This window comes from Molossus molossus, unplaced genomic scaffold, assembly GCF_014108415.1.
Source record: "Molossus molossus isolate mMolMol1 unplaced genomic scaffold, mMolMol1.p scaffold_m16_p_1, whole genome shotgun sequence".
Taxonomy (NCBI): Eukaryota; Metazoa; Chordata; class Mammalia; order Chiroptera; family Molossidae; genus Molossus; species Molossus molossus.
This window is the reverse complement of record NW_023425344.1, coordinates 241,705,686-241,727,421: the sequence shown is the minus strand read 5'-3', so window position 1 is coordinate 241,727,421 and position 21,736 is coordinate 241,705,686. Positions and strand designations below refer to the sequence as shown.

Sequence of the window (21,736 nt, the reverse complement as noted above, 5' to 3'; positions counted from 1 at the left end):
TTCCAAGTTGTAAATGCTAGTCTTTTTATTTTTTTCCCAATAAAAAGACCATTAACTAAAAAAAAAAGAAAAGAAATAGAAAATATCACAAGCTCATTGGTCTATGAACTTAAAACAGAATGACAGTACAATTATGTATAAAATTTAAAGACAAAATGCGGATATCAAAAACAGCACCTAAGAGGCCTGAGCCGGGCACTGAATAATCTTCACCAGAAATAGAGGCGGCAGCAGCTTGAAACAGGCACAAAGATGGGGAAGAGGAGGCTTAAAAGAGTAAAAGGAAGGCAGAGCAATAGACTCACCTTGTGAAGGGTCAAGGGACGAAAGGGTTGTATTTCCTGATGTTCATGCCCCATGAACCTGGGAGGGTTAGGAGGGCAGGGTATTATAGGTGGGGAAAGGCACCTGGAGAAGCATTTGTGTGTTGTCTTGGCACTCAGCTCCTAGGGAAGCGGGAGAACATGTCACTCGTGTTGTGACTCACCTCATGATTGAGCTGCTTGTCCCAGCCCCCATCACGCTGGCTGAACACCACATTGAAATCGAACCAGTGGGCTTTCTACTTATTAATGAGTAAAAGGGGGAGTCTCGGAACAAAAACACAGGACTCTGTTGGAAAAGGGTTTCTGCCTTCCCCCTAGTGCTGGAGGGTTCTTGAGGGAGAGGAATGTGATGTTACTGGGTCCCCTGAAGCTCTGAGTTTATCAACAAAGCCTCCTCGTTAGCCCCTACCCTCCCAAATCCTTCCCCAGGGAGTCCTCCGAGTTCATGGAAAGGCCAACTGAGAGAGAAAACAAAAACAAAGCTGAGGAAAGAAAGTAAGGGGCAATTTTCTTTCCAGGACACTTGTTACTGACCAGAGGGTCTGCTCCTCATGCTTCTTGTCGCAGGCACGTCCTGCAGCAGCTGTAGCGCCTGCACTTGTTTCGTTTTTCAAAGAAGAGGACTCCAACTTCATTCTTGGCTAGAGTAGCTCATCTTTCTGATATTCATAGCAGGTTTGTTTTTTAAAGGTTTTCTTCTCCTACATAGATTATTTTTCTCTAAGCTGATTTTCTGTTCCTCTGGTCTGTCTTCCATGTTAGAGGTTTCCTTTAGATGGCTGGCCATTCCGTTTATGGTTAAGTGTTGGGACCAAGGAGCTGACCTGAGCACATTGTTGGGGACATTAACTGGGAAACCCCTGATGTCACTATCTTTCTTCAGGTCATTCATTTTTGATTGGTCAGGTTCACAGAAAGAAGGAGAAAAAAAAGAGGCTTCCAATCTCCTTTGTGAAGGGTAAGGGCCTGTCTGCTAGGTGTAGGGTGGGGCAGGCAGGGGTTGGCTCAGCTCTGTATTCAGTATTCAAACTTTATATACCCACTAAATCCCATTGCTTTGGGTAGGGTAACTGGTCTACAACTGCAGTTGGTTTCCTTTATTTGGTGTATACTCTCTTCAGACAATAAACTTCAGATCCACTGATTTGGGGTGAGGTGTTCTCTTAGGGGTGTGAAGCAGTGGAGAGAATTTAGGGATCATTTTTCTTCTTAAAACAACTTTCAGCCAGTCCTTCCTTTTTTTTTTTTTTAAGATCTCATTCCTGCTCCACACCTCTAGTTCAGACCTCTCTGGTGCTGCCAATTCTATGCCTTTTGAGAATTCTGAGATGCACATTGTTCGTTGTCACCTTGCCTTGCTGTTGGCCTGGGATTTGACTCTCTCTGGTCTGCCAAGTCAATTGATATTTGTCAGTTGGCTTTTTTTTTTTTATCCTCACCCGAGGACATTTTTCCTGATATTTTGTTCAGATAGAGTGGGAGGGAGAGAGAAAGAGAGAAACATCGACATGAAAGGGACACATCGAGTGGTTGCCACCCACACGACCCAACCAGGGCCGGGGACAAACTGCAACCGAGGTACATGCAACCGAGGTAGATGCCCTTAGCGGGAATCAAACCCGGGTGTCTCTGGACCGCAGGCCCATGCTCCAACCGCTGAGCCAAACTGGCCAGGGCAAGTCAGTTGGCTTTCAAGCTTTCAATTATGTTGTTTTGTGTCTTCTTGCCTATTGTTCCTTTCTTCTTATCTTTAAATGATCCTTTTACTTGAGTTTGGTGGCATTTCAGGAGTGTATGATTTAGATGATTTGTTCACTTTGTGGTCTTAACCCAGAAACTTTCTCCCATTTTTTTATGTTTAACATTTTTTCATTCTTTATGTCTTAACTTAAATATGATCTCTTCTGAGAGGCTTCCCAAACAACCCCATGTAAAGAAGGGATTTCCTATTTTTTTTCAGATAGAGTGGGAGGGAGAGCGAGGAAGAGAGAGAGAGAGAGAAACATCGATGTGAAGGGACACATCGAGTGGCTGCCACCCGCACGACCAACCAGGGCCGGGGACAAACTGCAACCGAGGTACATGCCCTTAGCGGGAACCGAACCCGGGTCTCTCTGGACCGCAGGCCGACGCTCTAACCGCTGAGCCAAACCGGCCAGGGCACCTAGGTCCTTCTTTATTCTCAATTTTAGCTCCTGCCTGGTTCTTTATAGACCTGTAAAACATTTTTTTGGGTCCATTTTGTTCATCTTTAACACAGTCTATAAACATCATGAGATCAGGGGCTGTAGCTATCTCATGCACTGTTATACCCCAGTATTGGGCACATAGTTGACTCTCAGTAAATATTTGTTGAATGAGTAAAAGAACAATTTATATGTTTTCTGCATGAATTAAAATTTTTTTAATTAATTAATTTATTTTTGTTACAGATGTTTCTTCTCCCCCCCCAGACACCCTCCTCCCTATCCCGCCCCCCGCCCCCTAGCGTTGTTTATGTCCATTGGTTATGCATGCTCTGCTTGAACTTTTGAAATTGGTAACAGTTTACTCCCTTTTTTCATGTATAGGAAAAGAAGGGCAGGGGAATAAAACAACACCTACCTTATAGGATTGTTGTGAGGCTTGGAAGAGTTACTAGGGTAAAGGGATTAAAATAGTGCCTAATACATACTCAATACTAAAAATGATTATAGTTTTAAGAATCTTAAAAAGAGTCTCTAAAGAGTTATAATTTTATATGTAATTGTCATTCAGTTTGAGGAAGTTAGAGAAAATGTTGTATGCTGGACTGAATTATTCTTGGGAATTGTGCAGTATGTTCTGAGTAACCGCACATCTGAATTTTAACTCCAGGTCGATCACGAATCTCAAGTTGGATTTTAGCACTGTGATGGAAGAGAAAGTAGGGTCTGAAATATTTCCCAGAGTTTATCCATGTAGCCAGACATTTAAATTTTAGGATAGTGTTGTTTATGATTATCTTCTTGTTTAGGCAGTACTGGGATATCTGCATCTACTTAGAGTATAATTTATTTTCAGTGCAATCATTTTCTTTTGAAATGGAGCTACGTTTATTGGACAGATGGCTGATAATTCAAATATGTCTTGTGTATTGCACTTAGGTATAGAAACTTAAAGCATGATTCAGAGTCATCAGCTTCTGTATATCTCTGAAATTATTTAATTTCTAACAAATAGCTCCTTAGTTCCTCAAACATCTATGATTTTAGAGAGCTCAATACAGTTTAGCAATGAGAGGTTAAAAAATTCTCTAGCTTTTGTCTGCTAACTCCATATGTCTAGATTTATAATTTCTTGAAAAAATCAGTAATACTCTTGTTTTCCTATCCCCCCACCCACCCGGTCCTTGCAGTTTCAAATACTTTCTTCTTGTCGCATCAGGAAGAAAGTACAGACATGTGAGTCACTGTTTGGACGGGATGAGAGGTACTCAGAATTTGGCCTCTTAGACTCTTCAATTTCAGAATCTTGATCAGAGGAAGCTGCCTAGTATACTTTTAAAAACAAGTTTATATAACCTAACTCGATTGCATGAAAATAAAATAGAGTTCCATATTCCATTTCAAATTATTACTAGTACCCAATGAACTCTCAACCAGAAGAAAATTCGCCACTTTATCACTTCCTCCATCACACTGTGAAATGAATCTGATTTTCACAGTTTCTAGTACAAGCTCTCCTGACCAGTAGTGCAACAGAAATACAGAAATCCAAAGAGCAACCTTCTCTTCTGACGAATAAATTGTGTTCCCCCTTTTCTGTATTGCGAGTGCTTCATCTCTGGCAAATGAAATGTTTCCATGGTAAGACATTTTCCAGTTGGCAAGTGATTAGGTGTCACTAATTCATGCATGAAAGCATTGGATGATTTCAGGTATCTATGTGTTTTTATTTTATTTTATTTTTATTGATTTTTTGAGAGAGAGAGAGAGGGAGGGTGGGAAATAGATAGAGCATGCGCGCGCGAGAGAGAAAGAAACATAGATGTGAGAGAAACATCGATTGGTTGCCTCCCACATGTGCACTGACTGGGGATCACATCCACCACCTTTTGGTGTGTGGGATGATGCTTCAACCAACTGAGGCACGCTGGCCAGGGTTTGATGTGTTTTTTTATATGCTAAAACTGTATGGTGGGCTACAACTAGTTCATTTGTTTCTCTTTATAGGTGACATGTCAGAATGTGGTTCTATTATTTACCTCCTATGTGACTTGGGCAAGTTACTTAACCTCTCTAAGCCTTGGTTTTCTCATTGATAATATGGGATTAACAATAATAATAATAATAATAATAATACAACTATTATTTTTATGTTTACTGGCACGACATAAATACTCAGAATTTAAAATTATTATTATTATTGTGACCCAGAGGGCTAGGATTATTATGTCTTTTTATTGTTGATTTATCCATATCTCAAAGTGCCAAGCACATTAGTGAGCGTTCAATCAATATCTGATAAATGAATAAGATCACTGATAGCTTTTTCTTCACCTTTGTTGCTTAAGTTTTGTTTAATATGTAAAATCATCTAAACTCCTGACATACTGTTTTTTACAAGTTAATGGCTCAAAAGTGTAATTGAACAATGCATGTGGTAGTGCTTTGAAAATGTAAAGGCTATCCAAATTAATTGATGATGATGATCATCATCATGGTATGGTGATGGCGTCACCCGCTGAAGAACAGGAGTGTTCTTTGCTGACCTCTCCTGTCTGCTGAAAGTGCTGGGTCAAGTTTGCCACTTGGAACTAAAACCACGTATATTTGGAAGAATTAACAACAAATTTTTGACACCTGATGTTCTTTTGTTTTTGAGGGGAAATTTGTTTTGACTCTTTAAATATGTGTATCCTTTTCCATCACTCTTCATTTGTATCTTTTATGAGATTTTACTTTCAGTTAAAGAGGATGATCATCCTCAAAGAAGGAGGATTATTCTTTGATTAAGGACTTAACTAAGAATTGGGTTCCTCACTAGAACTCCAAACAATGCCTGTGGCATTGTTCTCCCTTCATCTCCATTTCTGAATATCTTTATTATTGGCTATATTTACTTCTAATTACTATAATTAAAAATGTTTTATTGTTGTGAGTATTACAGATGTTCCCTATTTATGTATTTACTTTTTTATTCTTTAAAAAAGACAAGTTTCTGAATATAAAACCAGATTTCAATACCAAATGCACTAATAACTCTGTGTGTGTGTTTGTGTATATTTAAGGGGTTATGCTTGATTTTGTTGATGAAAGATCTTTGCTGTGTTTTTCTTACTTTACAGGTTACTCCATTTTAAGGGACAGAATAGTGGACTGGGAAAGGGGAAAGAGAAGGATATCACACGTAACTGCTAATTATAGTAGCAATTTATTATCTACTATGTGCCTGTCATTGTGATAAGTAGTTGATACATGTGATATTTTAAAATCCCTATTTTATGGGTTAGGAAATTGAGGCTCAGAGAAGTTCATTACCCATGCGCTCATAGCTGGTGAGTAGAAGAGCCTGAATTCAAATGACACCTGGCTCTTTTGCTATATGTTTCGAACTCTTGGTTCCTCCATTTTCCCATCTGTAAAATGGAATATTTCATTTTAGTTGGGGGTGGGAAGTTCCAGTTTTGGGGGTGAGGTGAGGAAGAGGGTTGAGGAGACTCTCGTAGTAACTGCAGAAAATTACAGATATAGAATGGAATAAATGAAAGGTTTGGAGAAGCTGGAACATGGGGGAAGAAATGAAAATAAAGACACTACAGGCCCATATTCTCTGTGTCCTTGTGGGAGTGCAAGTTATAGTTGTGATGCCAGAAGGTAGTGAGGAAGGGGTGCATATGGATTTTGTAAAATGCCCCTCGAAGATCTTGTTTGGCTCCTGACATAAAGGGATTTATTTGTTACTGTTATTGGGTGTGATAGTACTATTGTGATTATGCTATAAATGTTTTTATTATTCAGAGATTATATAAAATAATTATAAATGGAATCATCTGATTAATAGCATTTGCTTTATTATTATTATTATTATTTTGTTAATCCTCACCCAAAGATATTTTTCCATTAATTTTTAGATAGAGTGAAACAGAGGAATGGGGAGAGAGAGAGAGAAACATCAATGTGAGAGATACACATCAATCTATTGCCTCCCACACAACCCTGACTAGGGCCAGGGATCGAACCTGCAACTCAGGTGCGTGCCCTTGACCAGGAATTGAACCCACAACCCTTTGGTGTGCGGGTTGACGCTCTAACCACTGAGTAAAATGGGCCAGGGCAATAGCATTTGCTTTAAATACTCAAACTAAAAATTACTGTGGTCGGGAATAGATGGGGACTAGTAAAGTTGAGTGTTGGGTACATGGGCTTTATATTTTACTTTTCTTCCTATTTGTATGTGTTTAAATTTTTTTTTGTTCGTCCTTACCGAGGATATGTTTTTATTGATTTTAGAGAGAGAGGTAGGAAGGGGGGTTGGAGAGAGAGAGACAGAGACAGAGAGAGAGAAACATCATGTGAGAGAAAAACATCAATTGGTTGCCTCCTGTATGCACCCTGACCAGGGATCGACCCTGCAACCTGGATATATGCCCTGACCAGGAATCAAACCAGTGACCTTTCGGTGCACGGGATGATGCTCCAACCAACTGAGCCATGCTGGCCAGGGCTGTGTTTAAAATTTGTATAGTAAAAAGTAAAAAAATAAAAAACCCAAAACCAAACTCCTTTCTCTACAAAAGTTCTATGTGGAAATAAAGGATAAACAGAGAAGCAGCAGTTATGCTTATGAGGACTTCTAGATGCAGTGTGCTAAAAGGATACAAGTAATTTGAATATTAGGGTTAGTGGTTATCAGACAGGACTGCAAATTTTTGGCTGTTTCTATTACATTATCCCCTAAGTTTCCTCACCTTGAGCTCTTTAACAGTATTAAGGGTTTAAGTTGTGTTCTCGAATGGTATAGTTAGCCTGGGTACCTTCTGCACTCAGGGTATCTTTTCTGTGGTTATTATCCAACAGAGGATGGGAGCCTAACTCATTCTGATTAGAACAGGGCCAATTTTAGCTGTGCTGTGACCTGTATATTTTCTACTTCTCTTAAAATTACGTTTCCCAAAATGTCCTTCCTACGGGTGTGTCTCTCTGAAGGGTGTTTCACTTTCCTTCTTCACCTAGAGGTACGTAGCTCTAATCTTCAGTGGAGACTGACTCAGAGCCTGCGGACTCTGTATATCCCTCTGCTCTGACTAGTCAGGTGAAACTGGGCACATAACATCCTCTGACTGTAAGGCCATGCCTGGTTTATCGTACAATTAGTCACTCAGAGTGGGGCTCTCTGTCTGCCCCTCTGACTCTTGGAGTAGGTCTTTCTTGCTCTCTCTCCATCCTTGCAGACACAGACCATGCTCAGCCCTTCAGCTGGCTTTTAGGCAGACCAGCTCCACACTCCAAAATGGCTAGCAGAGGAACTGGGGACTTTAGAAGAAAGTGATACAGTAGTTCTTGTGATACAAATAGTTCTTCCTCTAAGCAATAATAAGAAGAGGTACAGGGAACTTTTGTGTCATATCCAAGATCCAAAACTAGTCCGTGAAAGGAATATAAATTCTAAACTGCTTTGTTGTACTAAGAATCATATTTATGAATTCATTCATTCATTCATTCATTCATTCATTCATTCATTCATTCGTCAAACATTAATTTACAACCAGGCACTCATTAAATGCTGTATATACAAAAATAAAAGGGAGTTTCTGATCTCAAGGAGCTGATAGCCCAGTGGAAGAGACAGTGATTGAGTTAATAATCACAGCATATCGTAGTAAGTAATACGTTAGAGGGAGCTATGAAAGTGCCGAGGAGATGCATCCAGTGCAGCTTGCGGTAGGGAGGGCTGGTTACCTATTGCAGAAGTGGTTACGGCTGAGCTCTGAAGAATTCTTAGGAGCTGATCAGGCGGAGAAGTACAGATTGCATTCCTGTGGAGAGAATATGATGTGCAAAACCACGGGAGGGTGTGCATCATGAGTTGTGGTGTCTGCACGTCGGCATGGGTCACGTGTGGTACATATGGAAAAGACAGAAGATGAAGCTTGACAGATGAGCAAGGATCCGTTCATGCTAGATTCTAAGTTAATTACTTCGATTTCAACCAGCAGAAAATGAGGAAGATTTGCATTTTAGATCACTTTGGATGTCATGTAAAAGAAAGGGTCAGAAGGGAATCAGTCTGGATATCACAGCAATAACCTAGGAAAGAGATTGTGCAAGCTTGAATTAAGATGTAGATGGAGAAGAGAGTAGACTTTAGACATGATTTCTAGGTGGAACCAATTGGACCAACAAGTAGAATCTACTAGCCATAAGAGACACTTTGAGAGACACAGAAATAGTGAACTAAGACAGATATGCAGGATGATTAAGAAGGATGTCTAATTCCTTATTGATCCTCTAATCAAGAGAATAAATAAAAAAGGCATTATGCATAATTTTTACTTTAACCATTGTGGTGAATATTTATAGTAATCCAAATTTATGAATTACTCTTTATGTCTGTCATTTCTCAGTGAAAGATTAGACTGAAGAGAAGATGAACAGTTTAAAAAGGGGCAATGACAGCAAATCCATAAGCAGTGGGCTTTATATGGTGGAAGAAGACACTGATAAAAAATAAAATAGAGCCCTGGCCAGTTTGGCTCAGTGGTTAGAGTGTTGGCCCATGGACTGAAAGGTTGTGGATACGATTCCTGGTCAAGGGCATGTACCTGGTTTGCAGATTCGACCCCTGGCCCTGGTCAGGGTCATGTGGGAGGCAACCAATCGATGTGACTGTCTCACACTGATGTTTCTCTCTCTCTCCTCCTCCCTCCCTTCCACGCTATCTAAAAATCAATGGAAAAATATCCTTGGGTGAGGATTAATAACAAAAAAAGATAGAATTAGGATACATGCCTCATATCTACATTAGTAACCAACATTTGCAAAGAATGTCCGGGAAGTACTATTATAATTATTCATTTGGCAGGAATTAGAACAAAACAGATAAACAAACAAGAACGTTTGAAGCTCAGAGATATTAAATGATTTGCTTGAGGTCACACATGGCTGTAGATGGGAGCTCACACTGTATCAGAGTCCTCTGCAGGATATTATGATAACTCTAGGACAGTTACCTAGCATGTTTAGGGCCCATGACATGAAAAGTAAAATGAATGGCCTATTTGAAGAAAAGAAAATGAGTAAATACTGAAAATGATGATGAAGAACCTATACATTCCTTTGGAATATATAGCAAACAAAATGATTATTTGGAGTTCCTTTGGAAGGAGAGATGGGAAGAAAATAAGTCATGAAAAAGAGTTCTGCATTATTTATATGTCAAACAAATTTTATCTGGAAATTACTTATTTGTGTAATTGATATTAGGATTTTAAGAATTTATTGAGAGAACATTGATAGGATATAGGAGAGGTGACATTTAAATTTTCAGTTCATTTCTACCCTTGTATAAAGGTTGACCATCTGTTATGTACCTAGCATTGTGACAAATTCTAAGGGAGTTACACATGTTATGTAAGACAGTTCTGTCCTCAGAGATGTTAAGTGTTGTTAGGGATACCAGATCTGCAAATATGAAACTCATTTAGAACCGCACAGAACGGAAAGTGATGAACTTATATAATGAAATGACACGCGTTTTGAGGCAGATAATGAGTAGTCAGAAAAGGAAGATAGTGATAATGTCTGCAGTCAGTTAGAAGGCCTCATGAATGGTGTGACTCTTAAGATGGGCCTTAAGGATTAAAGGGAATTGATTTTTCAAGATAAAACACGTGGGGCTAGTGAGGTAAACAAGTTTCATTTTGTGTTTTCTAAAGGAATAAACAGATTTAGTCCTAATACTTCATCTGTTCTCTATCATGTTACTTAATGAAATATGGGAAACAACCTAATGTCAAATAATGGAATAAGGGAAGTATTACTATTTCATGATATATCATACAATTAAATGCTATTAAGCTAATAAAAATCATGAAAGAATGTAGCCTGGTGGAGATGCCTGTCTTACAGCCAGACTGTCAGTTCTGCCACTTATTAGCTTTGTGTCTTTGGGCAAGCCATTTACTCTTTGTGAGTTTCGGTTTATATGACTTTAAATGGAAATGATAATTACTTTGAAAAATTATTGTGAGGATTAAAAATAATGTATATAGAGCACCTGATAAATAGTGGACATTCAATAAACATTATTATTCATATATATTACTAGTATGTAAAGAGATACTACCTGAAGGAAATTGTCTCTGTTCTTATCAAAAGCTTAAAATAAGTATTTCCTGTTTGATTCAGCAATTCCACAATTAAAAATTTGTTCTAAGATAACTAAAGATGTATGCACATATTTAAAAGGATATTCTTTGCAACATTGAATAGAATAGTGAAAAATAACCCCAAATTTCACAAATAGGTGATTGGTGAAATAAATTATGATTCACTTACATAAAGGAAAATCATAAAGCCACTAAAATGATGATGTAGAAATGTACTTCTGGTAGGGTACAGACTGACAAACCTCAGAAGAGGGGGCGGGGGGCAGGGGAGAGAAGAGATAAACCACAGAACTTATATGCATGTATGCGTAACCATGGACATAGACAGCAATGCTGGGGGTAGGGGCAGGATTGGAAGAAGGGTGTCAATGATTAAAAAGTAGAAATATCTGTAAGAAGAACAAAAGCCTTAGAAATCTCAAGTGAAAATAGAACAAGATACATTCACTATATCATGAGGGATATTATTTATTGATTGATTTTTTTTCTTTATTGATTTTAGAGAGGGAGAGGGAGAGAGAGAGAAACTTTGATGAGAGACACCATCGATTGGCTGCCTCCTGCATGCCCCCCACTGAGGATTTGGCCCACAACCTGGGCATGTTCCTGGCTGGGAATCGAACCAGCACGGCCTCTTGGTGCATGGGCTGATGCTCAACCACCGAGCCACACCAGCTGGGTGTGAGGGATATTATTTAGATATAAGAACAAAAGAGTAGAGGATCTAAGTGTTTAGTATGAATAATGAATATGGGGAGAATGGGGATGGAAAGGCAAGAGGTCACTGCACCAACCTTGAAAAGTTTATAGTACATACATGATAAGAACAAGAAAAAAGAAATATAATTCATCTACATTAATATGCAATAAATGTATTTATCATATATTAGTAAAATAAAAAGATGTTATTAATTAATTTATTTTATTCCTCACTCGAGGATATTTTTCCACTTATTATCAGATAGAGTGGGAGGGAGGGATAGAGAGAGACAGAGAGAAACACTGATGAGTCACATCAGCTTGTTGCCTCCCGCACAACCTGACCAGGGCTGGGGACAAACATTAACAGAGGTACGTGCCCTTGACCGGAATCGAGCCCATGACTCATTGGCCCGTGGGCCGATGCTCTAACCACTGGGCTAAACAGGCCAGGGCTAAGATATGTTAATCAAAGAGAAAGTACTTCTGATATAGAAAGTGAGGAAAACAGATTCTAAAATTATATGCAGTAAAATCTCATTTTTTGTAAATGTATATTTATGTAGAGAAAATTTTTTAGAAGGATAATACATCAACATATGTTAACTCTGGTTTTCTCAGAAGGGTGGGCCTTTAAGTGATTTTTATTTTCTTCATTGTGCTTACCTGAATTTTTTACTTTTATGGTAACGAGCATAAGTAATTAAATATTAAAAATTAGGAATGAGTTGCTAGTAAAAATATTGATACAGATAAATGCTTAAGATTGAAAGAAAAAATATTTAAAACTTATGTATTATATAATTTTGTTAAAATATTTTTATATATGCCTAAAAGGAATGACTGAATTATGTTTCTTTGGCTTCTTCTCTCAAAACGTAGCAAAGCTTTGAAGACATGTGGAGATAGGATGGGTAATGAGGTAGCAGCAGGCAGAGATTGGACTCGCGCATGCCTGGGTATAAGTCATCCCTTTCTCAGGCTCCCTTTGTGTTTTCTTCATTTTTATCACCGCTTTAACAGTTGGCTTTCTTGGCTGTTTTCATGAAGAAACAAAGTTTAACCACTGCCCAAATCCATTCTCCCCCTCTCACTTTCTTTCCCTTTATCCTTACTAGGACCCAGCAAATTCAGCACCTACTAGTCACTGGGCAGATGTAATGATGAACAAGAGACATAGTTCTTGGAACCTACTTTCCATTTGGGAGAGAGAGTCAACAATCAAGTATATAATTAAATGACGTATATAATTAAAAGTTATAAAAATAGAGCCCTGGCCGGTTTGGCTCAGCGGTTAGAGCGTCGGCCTGCGGTCCAGAGAGACCCGGGTTCCCGCTAAGGGCACGTACCCCGGTTGCAGTTTGTCCCCGGCCCTGGTTGTTTGTGCATGTGGCAACCATTCGATGGTTCCCTTTCACATCGATGTTTCTCTCTCTCTCTCTCTCCCTCCCACTCTATCTGAACAAAAAAAAAAAAGAAAGAAAGAAAAATGTCCTCGGGTGAGGATTAAAAAAAAAAAAAGAATAAGATATTAAAATATAGAAAGATGTGGCTGGAGGTCAGAGGATCAGTTTAGACCGTAAGTCAGCAAAGACCTCTGTGTGTCAACCTTGTGAGTAGGAGTGAGCCAGACAAAATATGAAGGGAAAAGCATTCTAGGAAGAGGGACAAGTAGTACATAGGTTTTCAAGTAAAAAATAGTTTTGTGTGTTCAAAAACTGGTATGACATGAGGTTGGAAGGTAGGCAGGAACCTGATATAATATGTTGAGGATTTTGGATTATATCGAGGGCAATGGGCAGCCACTGAAGGATTTGCATGAAACTTTATATTTCAAAAATATCTGCTTGGCTGCTCCGAGGAGAAAGCACTGGAGAGAGGCAAGAGAGAGCCTGGAAGATGATGGTGCCCAGTAATGATAGCGAAGGTAAAGAATAGAAGACAATTGGAGGTATATTTTGTTGGTAGCATTGATAGGACACAGTGACAGATTGATTAAGGGAGTGAGGGAGAAGGAACAGGTGCCATCAAGGAAGATTTTCAGAATTCTTTGTCCGGGTGACTTGCTGGGTTACACAGATGGTGGAGTAGGTTTTTTTTTTTTTGGAGGGTAGTGAGGGAAGAGATAAAAGTTCAGTGTTGGGCATGTGTACTTTATGATATCTACAGATTTCCCGTGGAGACAATGAATAGACGAGGTTTCCTACTCAGAAGAGCTACACGTCTGGGATGGAGATACACACTTAAGAGTAGTTGGCACACATAGCATGGAAACCTTGTGCATGGATGGGTTTGACTGGAGAGAAGATGGAGACCAACACAGAGTCTAGGGCTGAACAGTGAGGAATTCCTACATTTAAACATCAAGCAATGGGGGAGATAGCAAAGCATGCTGAGAGGGATACATGGGGAGGTAGGAGGAGACTGCCGTGTCAGGAAAGCCAATGGGAGAAAGTGTCAAAGAGGGAGGGGTTGGCTGTATGGAATGTGCTGAAGGTCTCATACAATGACGACTGGCAAGTACCCATTGGATTCGGCAACATGGAGGCTCTAGGAAATGGTGGAAAAAGCAGATTCAGTGCAGTGGCGGAGGTGGAAGCCAGACGGGAGTGAGTGGATGGAAGAACTGGAAATGATGGAGAGATGAGAATATATACGTAACACTTATAATCTTGACTCTGAATGGAGAGACCAAGAGCTGGAGGTTTTTTGTCTCCCTTTCACAAACGTTATTTGAATGCTTATGGAGATGTGTAGGAGAGACAACTGATGGATGGAGGGCACTAGGGGTGGGATGGATGATAGGAAAAGGAAAGAAGGCAATGAGGTAGGCTTTTGGTATCAACTATATGTTGAGTGTGTACTAGGTACTATGCTAAGTGATTGGCACGGTAAGTGATTTACTATTATCAGTAGCTGTGAAGTTGGTATGATTATCCTCATTTTACTGATGAGGAAACTGAGGTTAAGTGGAGCCAAAGTCTTAATCTAGAACTATTTGATTACAGAGCTCAGACTCTTAGCTCTTCCTTAAAATCTCATAGGATGTCCTCTATGATGGTGTATCAGTCAGTCTGCCAGAGTTGCCATAACAAAGTACCACGGACTTAACAACAGAAGTTAATTTTCTCACTGTCCTGGAGGCCAGAAGCCCAAGATCAAGGTGTTGGCAGGTTTGGCTTCTCCTGAGACCTGTCTCCTTGGCTCACAGATGGCCACCTTCTCCCTGTGTCCTCACATGGCCTCTTCTCTGTTCACACACATTCCCGGCGTCTCTCCTGTGTCCAAATCTCCTCTTATAAGGACACCAGTCAGACTGCATCTAGAGCCTGCTCTGAGAGCCTCATTTTAACTGAATTACCTCTTAAAGGCTTTATCTCCATTAGAGTTACGTGTTGAGATTAGGACTTCAATATATGCATTTGGGAAAGGGATGGCATTCAGTTCCTAACAGATTGCTTCTGTTTTCTTAAAGTATAAGGAAAAGAGTGGTTGTGGGAGAAGTTTTGAAGAGCGTGGTGAGGGATAAAACAGACATTGCCTAAAGGCCAGTTGAGCCTGGAGATCATTTTTTTATATCCATCCAGCCCAATTATCTGAGTTTCTGCAGCAATATTCAGGTATAAGGTTGGAGTAAAAATAAGAACTCTGTGCTGTGATGAGGCTGCTGGGTGCTCACCTGGGCTTCGTGACCAGCCAAGTGACCCTTTCTTTTGTGCAAAGTTGAAATGTAAATGTGTTTTAGTCACATCCTCAGCACAATTACAAATTACTTTATGTCAGGGACCTATATGTCCTTGGCTGTTCTCAATTACTTGCAAATATAAAAGTTAAATAAATCTATGATTTTGTTGCATTCACCAGTGTAAAAATTAGCTTGAACATGTTTTCTACCGGTTCTATAAGTTGTCTTTCATGATTACTCACTGATATCTTTGTTCTTCCTTTTCTCCCCTCTTTCTTCCTTTGCTATCTTCACTCATCAGTTATTTAATGAGCACTGACTAGATGTCTGGAACTAGGAATAAAAAGAGTCAACAATCTAGTGTGGGAGACTGATATATATATATGCAAAAAATCCAAGTGATAAGTATTATTATAAAGTAATAATTCATTTGTTCATTTATTCCACAAATATATCGAGTGCCTACTAAGTGCTAGGCAGCGTGTTAGGCATGGGATAGAGACATGAGTAAGATATAGTTTCTGCCTTCAAGAAATTTACAACCTGGTATAGAAAAATAAATAGGTAAGTAAACAAAAATAACATAATGTGATAATGTGATATTTGTAAAATGTTAAAAGATCTCAAAGAAGGGAGTGACCTTGTTTCTGCTTTCTCTTTCATGTTTGGGTACTCACTGAAGGGAGACATTGCTGCATTTTAACAAAAAGAGTTATAAAAAGAACATTCTTTTTTTTTAAACAAACATTTCTGAATACTTGCTATCATTGTGTAGTGACGGTTTTGTAGCTCTTGAGTTATGAGCAAGCATCGAGTTGGGGGATCCCTGGCTTTTCTCGTCTTTTGAGCTTATTGTCTACAACCTGCACTACCAACACCCTTTGTTTAGATGGTGGAATGATTAACATTTTCCTGAAATACTCCACAGAAATCTGCCAAATATTAGAGGTTGAGAAGAGTCACAGTAGCAGAGCGTGACTGTGATGTTGGGTGAGCAGAGAGCATATGCTGGCCTAGCACATATCGCAAATATTTGGGGCTGGGAACTGTGTGTTAATGTGGGGGTTCCCTGTAATGTGGTTTTATAGATGATGAACAGCAGATCAAAAACACTGAGAAGAAAATGAAATTTTGTAGATTATGTAATTGAAACACTTTATCACTTATTTTTACCTTACTTCAGGAAAAAAGTTATTTACAATCAGACACGTATGAGGTTAATTGAGACAATGGATATAAACGTGTTGCTTTCTTCATAGGTAATGTGCTATACATGGTCAAGGTATTATCTGCAATCTAGACTTATTTTTGTGGGAAAATACTAACCATATTATGAAAATGTGTAGGTAGTTGGAGAGAGAACAGGGAAATCTGATACATGGTTTATATGGGATTTAGAATCAGTGAATAATGACAGCCGAAAATTGCTTTGATGTCATGCATTGAGTACCCACTGTCTGCATACTGACTACATTTCAGAATTGTATTCTAGAGTATGTCATGGTAGGAGACCGGGTTTATAAGTTCTAGTCTAGCTCTGTCGTTGACGTGCCTTGTTTTCCCCATTTTAAAAATGAAGTGGTTCTGGGAAAAGGTCTTTAAGGTCCTTCCGGTTCTGATGTTTCATCATTCTGTGATTCTGTATCCCGTGCCTATCAAAAGCATTTTGACGTTCTTTAAGTTGCCGAAGCCAGATTTGCAGTTAGAATGCATCCAGGAGCCTATTTCCCTGGGCTGTTGGGAACAGCATGGCCTTGCTTCTCCAGGACTTGATATGTCTTCTGTTAACTGCTGACAGTGAGCCACCCCACCAAAAAGGCTCCCTTGGTAGCCTTAAAGATTGAAAGGACAAATGAACAGTGTTGAGAGCTCTGTGGAAGAGGAGACCTGAGAGACGTTGATCATCATGGCCCGTTGGGATTTGCAAAGAGGAATGACTAGAACTGGGCCATTCACTGCAGCCAGGTCAAAGGTCAGGTCAGGACAATGTGGACAATGCTGGTGACTCCAGGTAGGTCTAGGAGGGTAAATAAGCCCATTGAGTCCCTCCTGAATCTTGAGAAGATCTGAGCAGCCAAGCTCAGAAAGCTTAGGAAGTCTCCTAATTTCTGAAATGTCTTGGAAGAAAAATATGACATTCATTTTTTATATTTTTATTACCACCCAAACATTGTATTCTTAATACTAAGTTAATCTGTTCTTAATATTCTCACAGTTCGAACATTTGCTAAGCACGCTTTTATGATCACTTACTGAGTTAAAAGTGTGGTTTCAACTGATGCCGTTGTGCAATGGACTTCCTTTACCTGAGGATTTTTAGAGTGTTGTTGAAAGACCTTTGAGTTTTCTCCTTCGGTTTCAGTTAAGTAATATGAAATATAATTCTCTGGTGGCAGAGATTTATATCTATTATTATTTTGCTAAAAATAAGCTAACTTGGGGGTGATTATAAAATGATTTGGAGTACTGCCTTTCTTAGTGATAAAAAGAAAGTTATGGATAATTTGTGAAAAGGATATTAAACCAGATAACTAAAAATAATTTTGTGTGCTGAACACAATGATAAGAAATTAAAGGTCTTTTGTAATGGTTTCTGTCATGGAATTTCAGCAAAAAATTTACATGTTTTTCTTAAAATACTGATTAAATACCTGTATCTGATCATTAAAACAAACTGTACACCTAATACATAGTACAAGATGATTCTTCTTCTTTTTTTTGTTTTTGTTTTTGTTTTTGTTTTGCTTCTATCTAGTTGCTTCCAAGATCCGGTACTTACAGGAATACCATAACCGGGTTCTCCACAACATTTACCCTGTACCTTCAGGAACAGATATTGCAAACACCCTGAAATACTTTTCTCAGACCTTGTTAAGGTAAGCTTTAAAATAGCCTCTACTTGGAAAGAATTGTTAGGTAGGACTGCCGAACTGATTGGGACCTAAATTTGGATCGAACTGAAGGTTTCGAAGGGCCTTATGTCCTAGCGCTCTGCCAGAAGAGTCTGGGCTCCAGTCTCTGGGTGTTTATAGCGGGTCTGATCACAGGTCTGAGTACAATTTTAAGAAATTGGGTTGCATGGCCACTGCCTGCTTTCCTCAGTTGAATGCCTTACCAAGAGATTTATACAGCGATAAAAGTTCTATGTCTGGCAGTACCATATATTGCTATATTGCTAAAATTAAGAATAGGAAGCACTTATGGTCTTAAAGATAATCCGAATTATGCAGCATTGGAGGTTCCTCAGTGGTATTTTGTATTTCTTGAAGTATATTGTATGGTAATAACAATTATTTTTAACCTGTGCAACACTTCAAGTGTTCAACATGCTTTACAACTGACATGGAAATTCCCTGGAGGACCAGGAAACAAAAACCAATACTGTCTGCTTTTAGTGTCAGGCAGAGAGAGGAGGGACCTGTCTGCTTCACAGTTCTCATTAGGAAAGACAAGCAATGGTGAGCCTTTCAAGAAGACTCAGTTTGGGAAATATCTAGGAAGTGAGAGGAACACTTTACTTTCCGTTAAATTCGAAGGCTAAGTCTCTTACACTACCATGATCTTCTCACTCCACATCTGATTTTGGAAACACGTAAATTTGACTTGCTACTGTTTCTTTAACTATGTAACAGCAAAAGTTTTGTGAGCTAGGTATTCAGTAGGGAAAAAACACCAATTCGGAATGCCTGTGAGGGGCACTGGAGTTCACTGTGGTCTAAGGCTTTGCGTGGGCAGCTGAACGCTTTGTAGAAAGAAGCTTCACGCGGTCAAGTCAGTTACTAGTCTTCTGCAGTCCTGCTCTCTCTTTGTTCTTAGTCTTTGGGATATCTTTCATCTGTAGAACTCGTGGTGTCCCTGTTTGGTATTAAAGGGATTTTGTTGATCAGATTCATGGATTTCATACTTGCATAGTAAGTTTAGGACGTTGCTATAGGGTATTTTCCTTCTTTTCAAATTGCATTGGAATAATTAGCTCAGTTTTCATAGTCATAATCAGATAAGTTTATACACCAAGGCATCTGATTCTGTTCTCTGGAATTCTTTTTTTGTCTTTGAGATCAGTGTTCTCAATGGGAAACACTTCCCTTTATCACAAATTATGAAAGTTCTCAAACTGAGAGGCACTTTTTGGTAAGAAGCAAATTCTGAATTCCATTTTCAAAGAAACTGTAACATCCTAGTTGACAATTGGAACGTTACTGCTTAGATCTTAATCACTGTGCCAGAAATTAAGAAATTTAGGATACTGAAATCATGTTTGCAAGACATGAAGGTTCCATCTTCTTGAGTAATGGGTCCTTAGAATATGGTCACGGGTGATAGCATTTGTTGTTGTTGTTAATCCTCACCCAAAGTTGCCTCCCAAAGGAGCTCGACAGGGTCTGGGGAGAAAATCTACAACCCTTTTGTCTGTAGACCAGTGCTCAAACCACTGAGCCAAACCAGCCAGGGTGTGGATGATAGCATTTTAATGGTCAAACTGGTGTTAAGGTATTTTGTTCCAGTGGCTGTTGGAGAAGATTCTATGCCATTGAGCTGAGTCCATTTTCAAAGGGAGACAACAGCTACTACTGATGATAATACTAACAACAGCTATCATTATCACAGTAATATTGTATAATATTAATAGTAACTATGTGTCAAGCACTGTTCTAAGCCCTTCATGTGTGTCATCTCATTCAATCCCTTATAATACTTCTATGAAGTAAGTGTACTATTATATCCATTTTACAAGTACTGCTCCTCCTTAGTACTACTAGTTATCATAGCACAGGGGCTCTTCTTTTAGTAACAGCTTGGTTTGGCCTTTGTGAATGCTGGCATCCATGATGAGTCCATAGAGCAGTTTGGGCTTTCTTTGAGATTAAGGGGAGAAAGGGAGTGCTGAGTGCAAAGATTTACCATCTTTTTGGAACGTAAATTGCTCTGTACCAGAGGTGATGTGGACAGTATTTCAATTCTCAGATGTTTTAGCTTTTTCTCCCACTCAGCAATTCATTGTGGATAGCAGGTCAGAGCAGAGCTGACAGCCTGTAGGACACACACAAGAAGTGGGAGGAAGGAAAGAACACCGAGGAATATAACGTGTCGTGGTTGGACTTTAATACTTTCACATTCAACTCTTGGGCTGAACCCAATGCATTTTCTTTCTTCTTTTTTCCTACCTCAGCTTTTTAAAAAACTCTCTTATCTCTTTTGTTTACTGGAAATACAGAACTTACAACTATTGTCCTATATATTAAACCAAATTATGATCACTTTCACTGTTGGTATATATATTCGTAGCAATCATATTTATATTTCTTTTCTTTCTTTTTTTTTGGTACGTGCCCCTAGTGGGAACCGAACCCGGGACTCTCTGGTCCGCAGGCTGATGCTCCAACTGCTGAGCCAAATCGGCCAGGGCAATATTTATATTTCTTAATTTTATTTATGCTATTAGAAAGTTCAAGACCAATAAGATGGAGTAGGTATTTGGTGTCCAAGATTATTAACAGTAAGATTTTCTACTTACAAATGAGATGATTCCTTTTGCATTTTATATAATTAAGAAAAATCTTTTAGTTACAGTTTACATTCAGTATTATATTGTATTAGTTTCAGGTGTATAGCATAGTGGTTAGAAAATCATAGCCCTTTATGTAATTCTAACATTCAGAAGCACTTCTTGCTTTCAGAATTCAGATTCTTGGAAGGAAATAAGAAAGAATTAGAGATGAATTCTCACAGGGTAACCCTCCATCATTCTATTGGGTATTCTCAAAGATGTTAAAATTATTATTATTTTGGTTAAAATATGCAACCTGAAGTTTCAGTAGCTTCATTTAAGTCAGAATTACAGTTTTAGAGTTATAGTCCTCTGGTATTCACGCATGCGTATAGCTCTCATTGATTTCAGTAAAGTTTTGTACATATTTTCAAAGGCAGAGGCTATCCTAGCTGTTTAACTTCAATTAATTTAATCCACAGGAGAGGAGAGATTGTATTTAGCATAACTGACTAGATCAGCAGTTGAATAGTCCACATATGTCCACTTAGCTCATAATTAGACTCAGAATAAAGTTCATGGAAGTTTCCTAAACTCTCGGTTAGTGGAAGGTGAATCCTGTGTGTTATTCAGCTTGCTAGCCCTTGAGCCTAGTGGCGTTTGTTCCTTGGAAGATCAGTAAATGTTTGTTGAACTGAACTGACTTTAGTTCAAATTTCACCTGTTGTAGGAACCCTTCTAGAGTGTTTACTTCATCTAGCAGTGACCTGGTGTTCTGGGTAAAATTTCATCTGAATGCTGAGTTGTACTCATTTTAATTTAGGTTGGACACACAGTTTGCACACAGCTTCAGGCTTTAGTTTTTTGTTTGCTTTTAGTATTAGAAACAACTTTGAAGATCATCTACTTTAATTACCACTCACTGCTACCAGAGGTGTCTGTCCATTTTATATTAGAAGCATTTGGGGCCATGTTTTAAACATCTAAGGTCTTCTTTAAGGATCTTGCCTTCTATCTGGCACAACATTTAAAGGTTTCCAGTCTTCCTATGTCAAATATTCTTTTAGAATTTCTTTCCCCAGATCTGGTGCCATTCAAGCTGGTAGCATCTTTTAAAAAATCATTTAAGTTTGGGGACAGTTCCTTGTTGCTAACTCTTTAGAAAAAGTTCAATGTGTTTTTAAAAG

At 38.8% G+C, this 21,736-nt stretch overlaps 1 protein-coding gene across 2 annotated transcripts in view; it reads left to right on the top strand.

Moving 5' to 3' along the window:
* UNC79 (unc-79 homolog, NALCN channel complex subunit) overlaps positions 1-21,736 on the top strand; it is a 238,396-nt gene that overhangs the window by 26,944 nt on the left and 189,716 nt on the right. The window contains exon 2 of one of the 2 annotated variants that reach the window (XM_036257786.1): positions 17,817-17,937. In XM_036257786.1, the coding sequence (XP_036113679.1) occupies positions 17,817-17,937 (121 nt within the window). Of the gene's footprint in view, positions 1-17,808; positions 17,938-21,736 lie in introns of those variants that run through there. The other variant, XM_036257803.1, reaches the window with a different exon arrangement.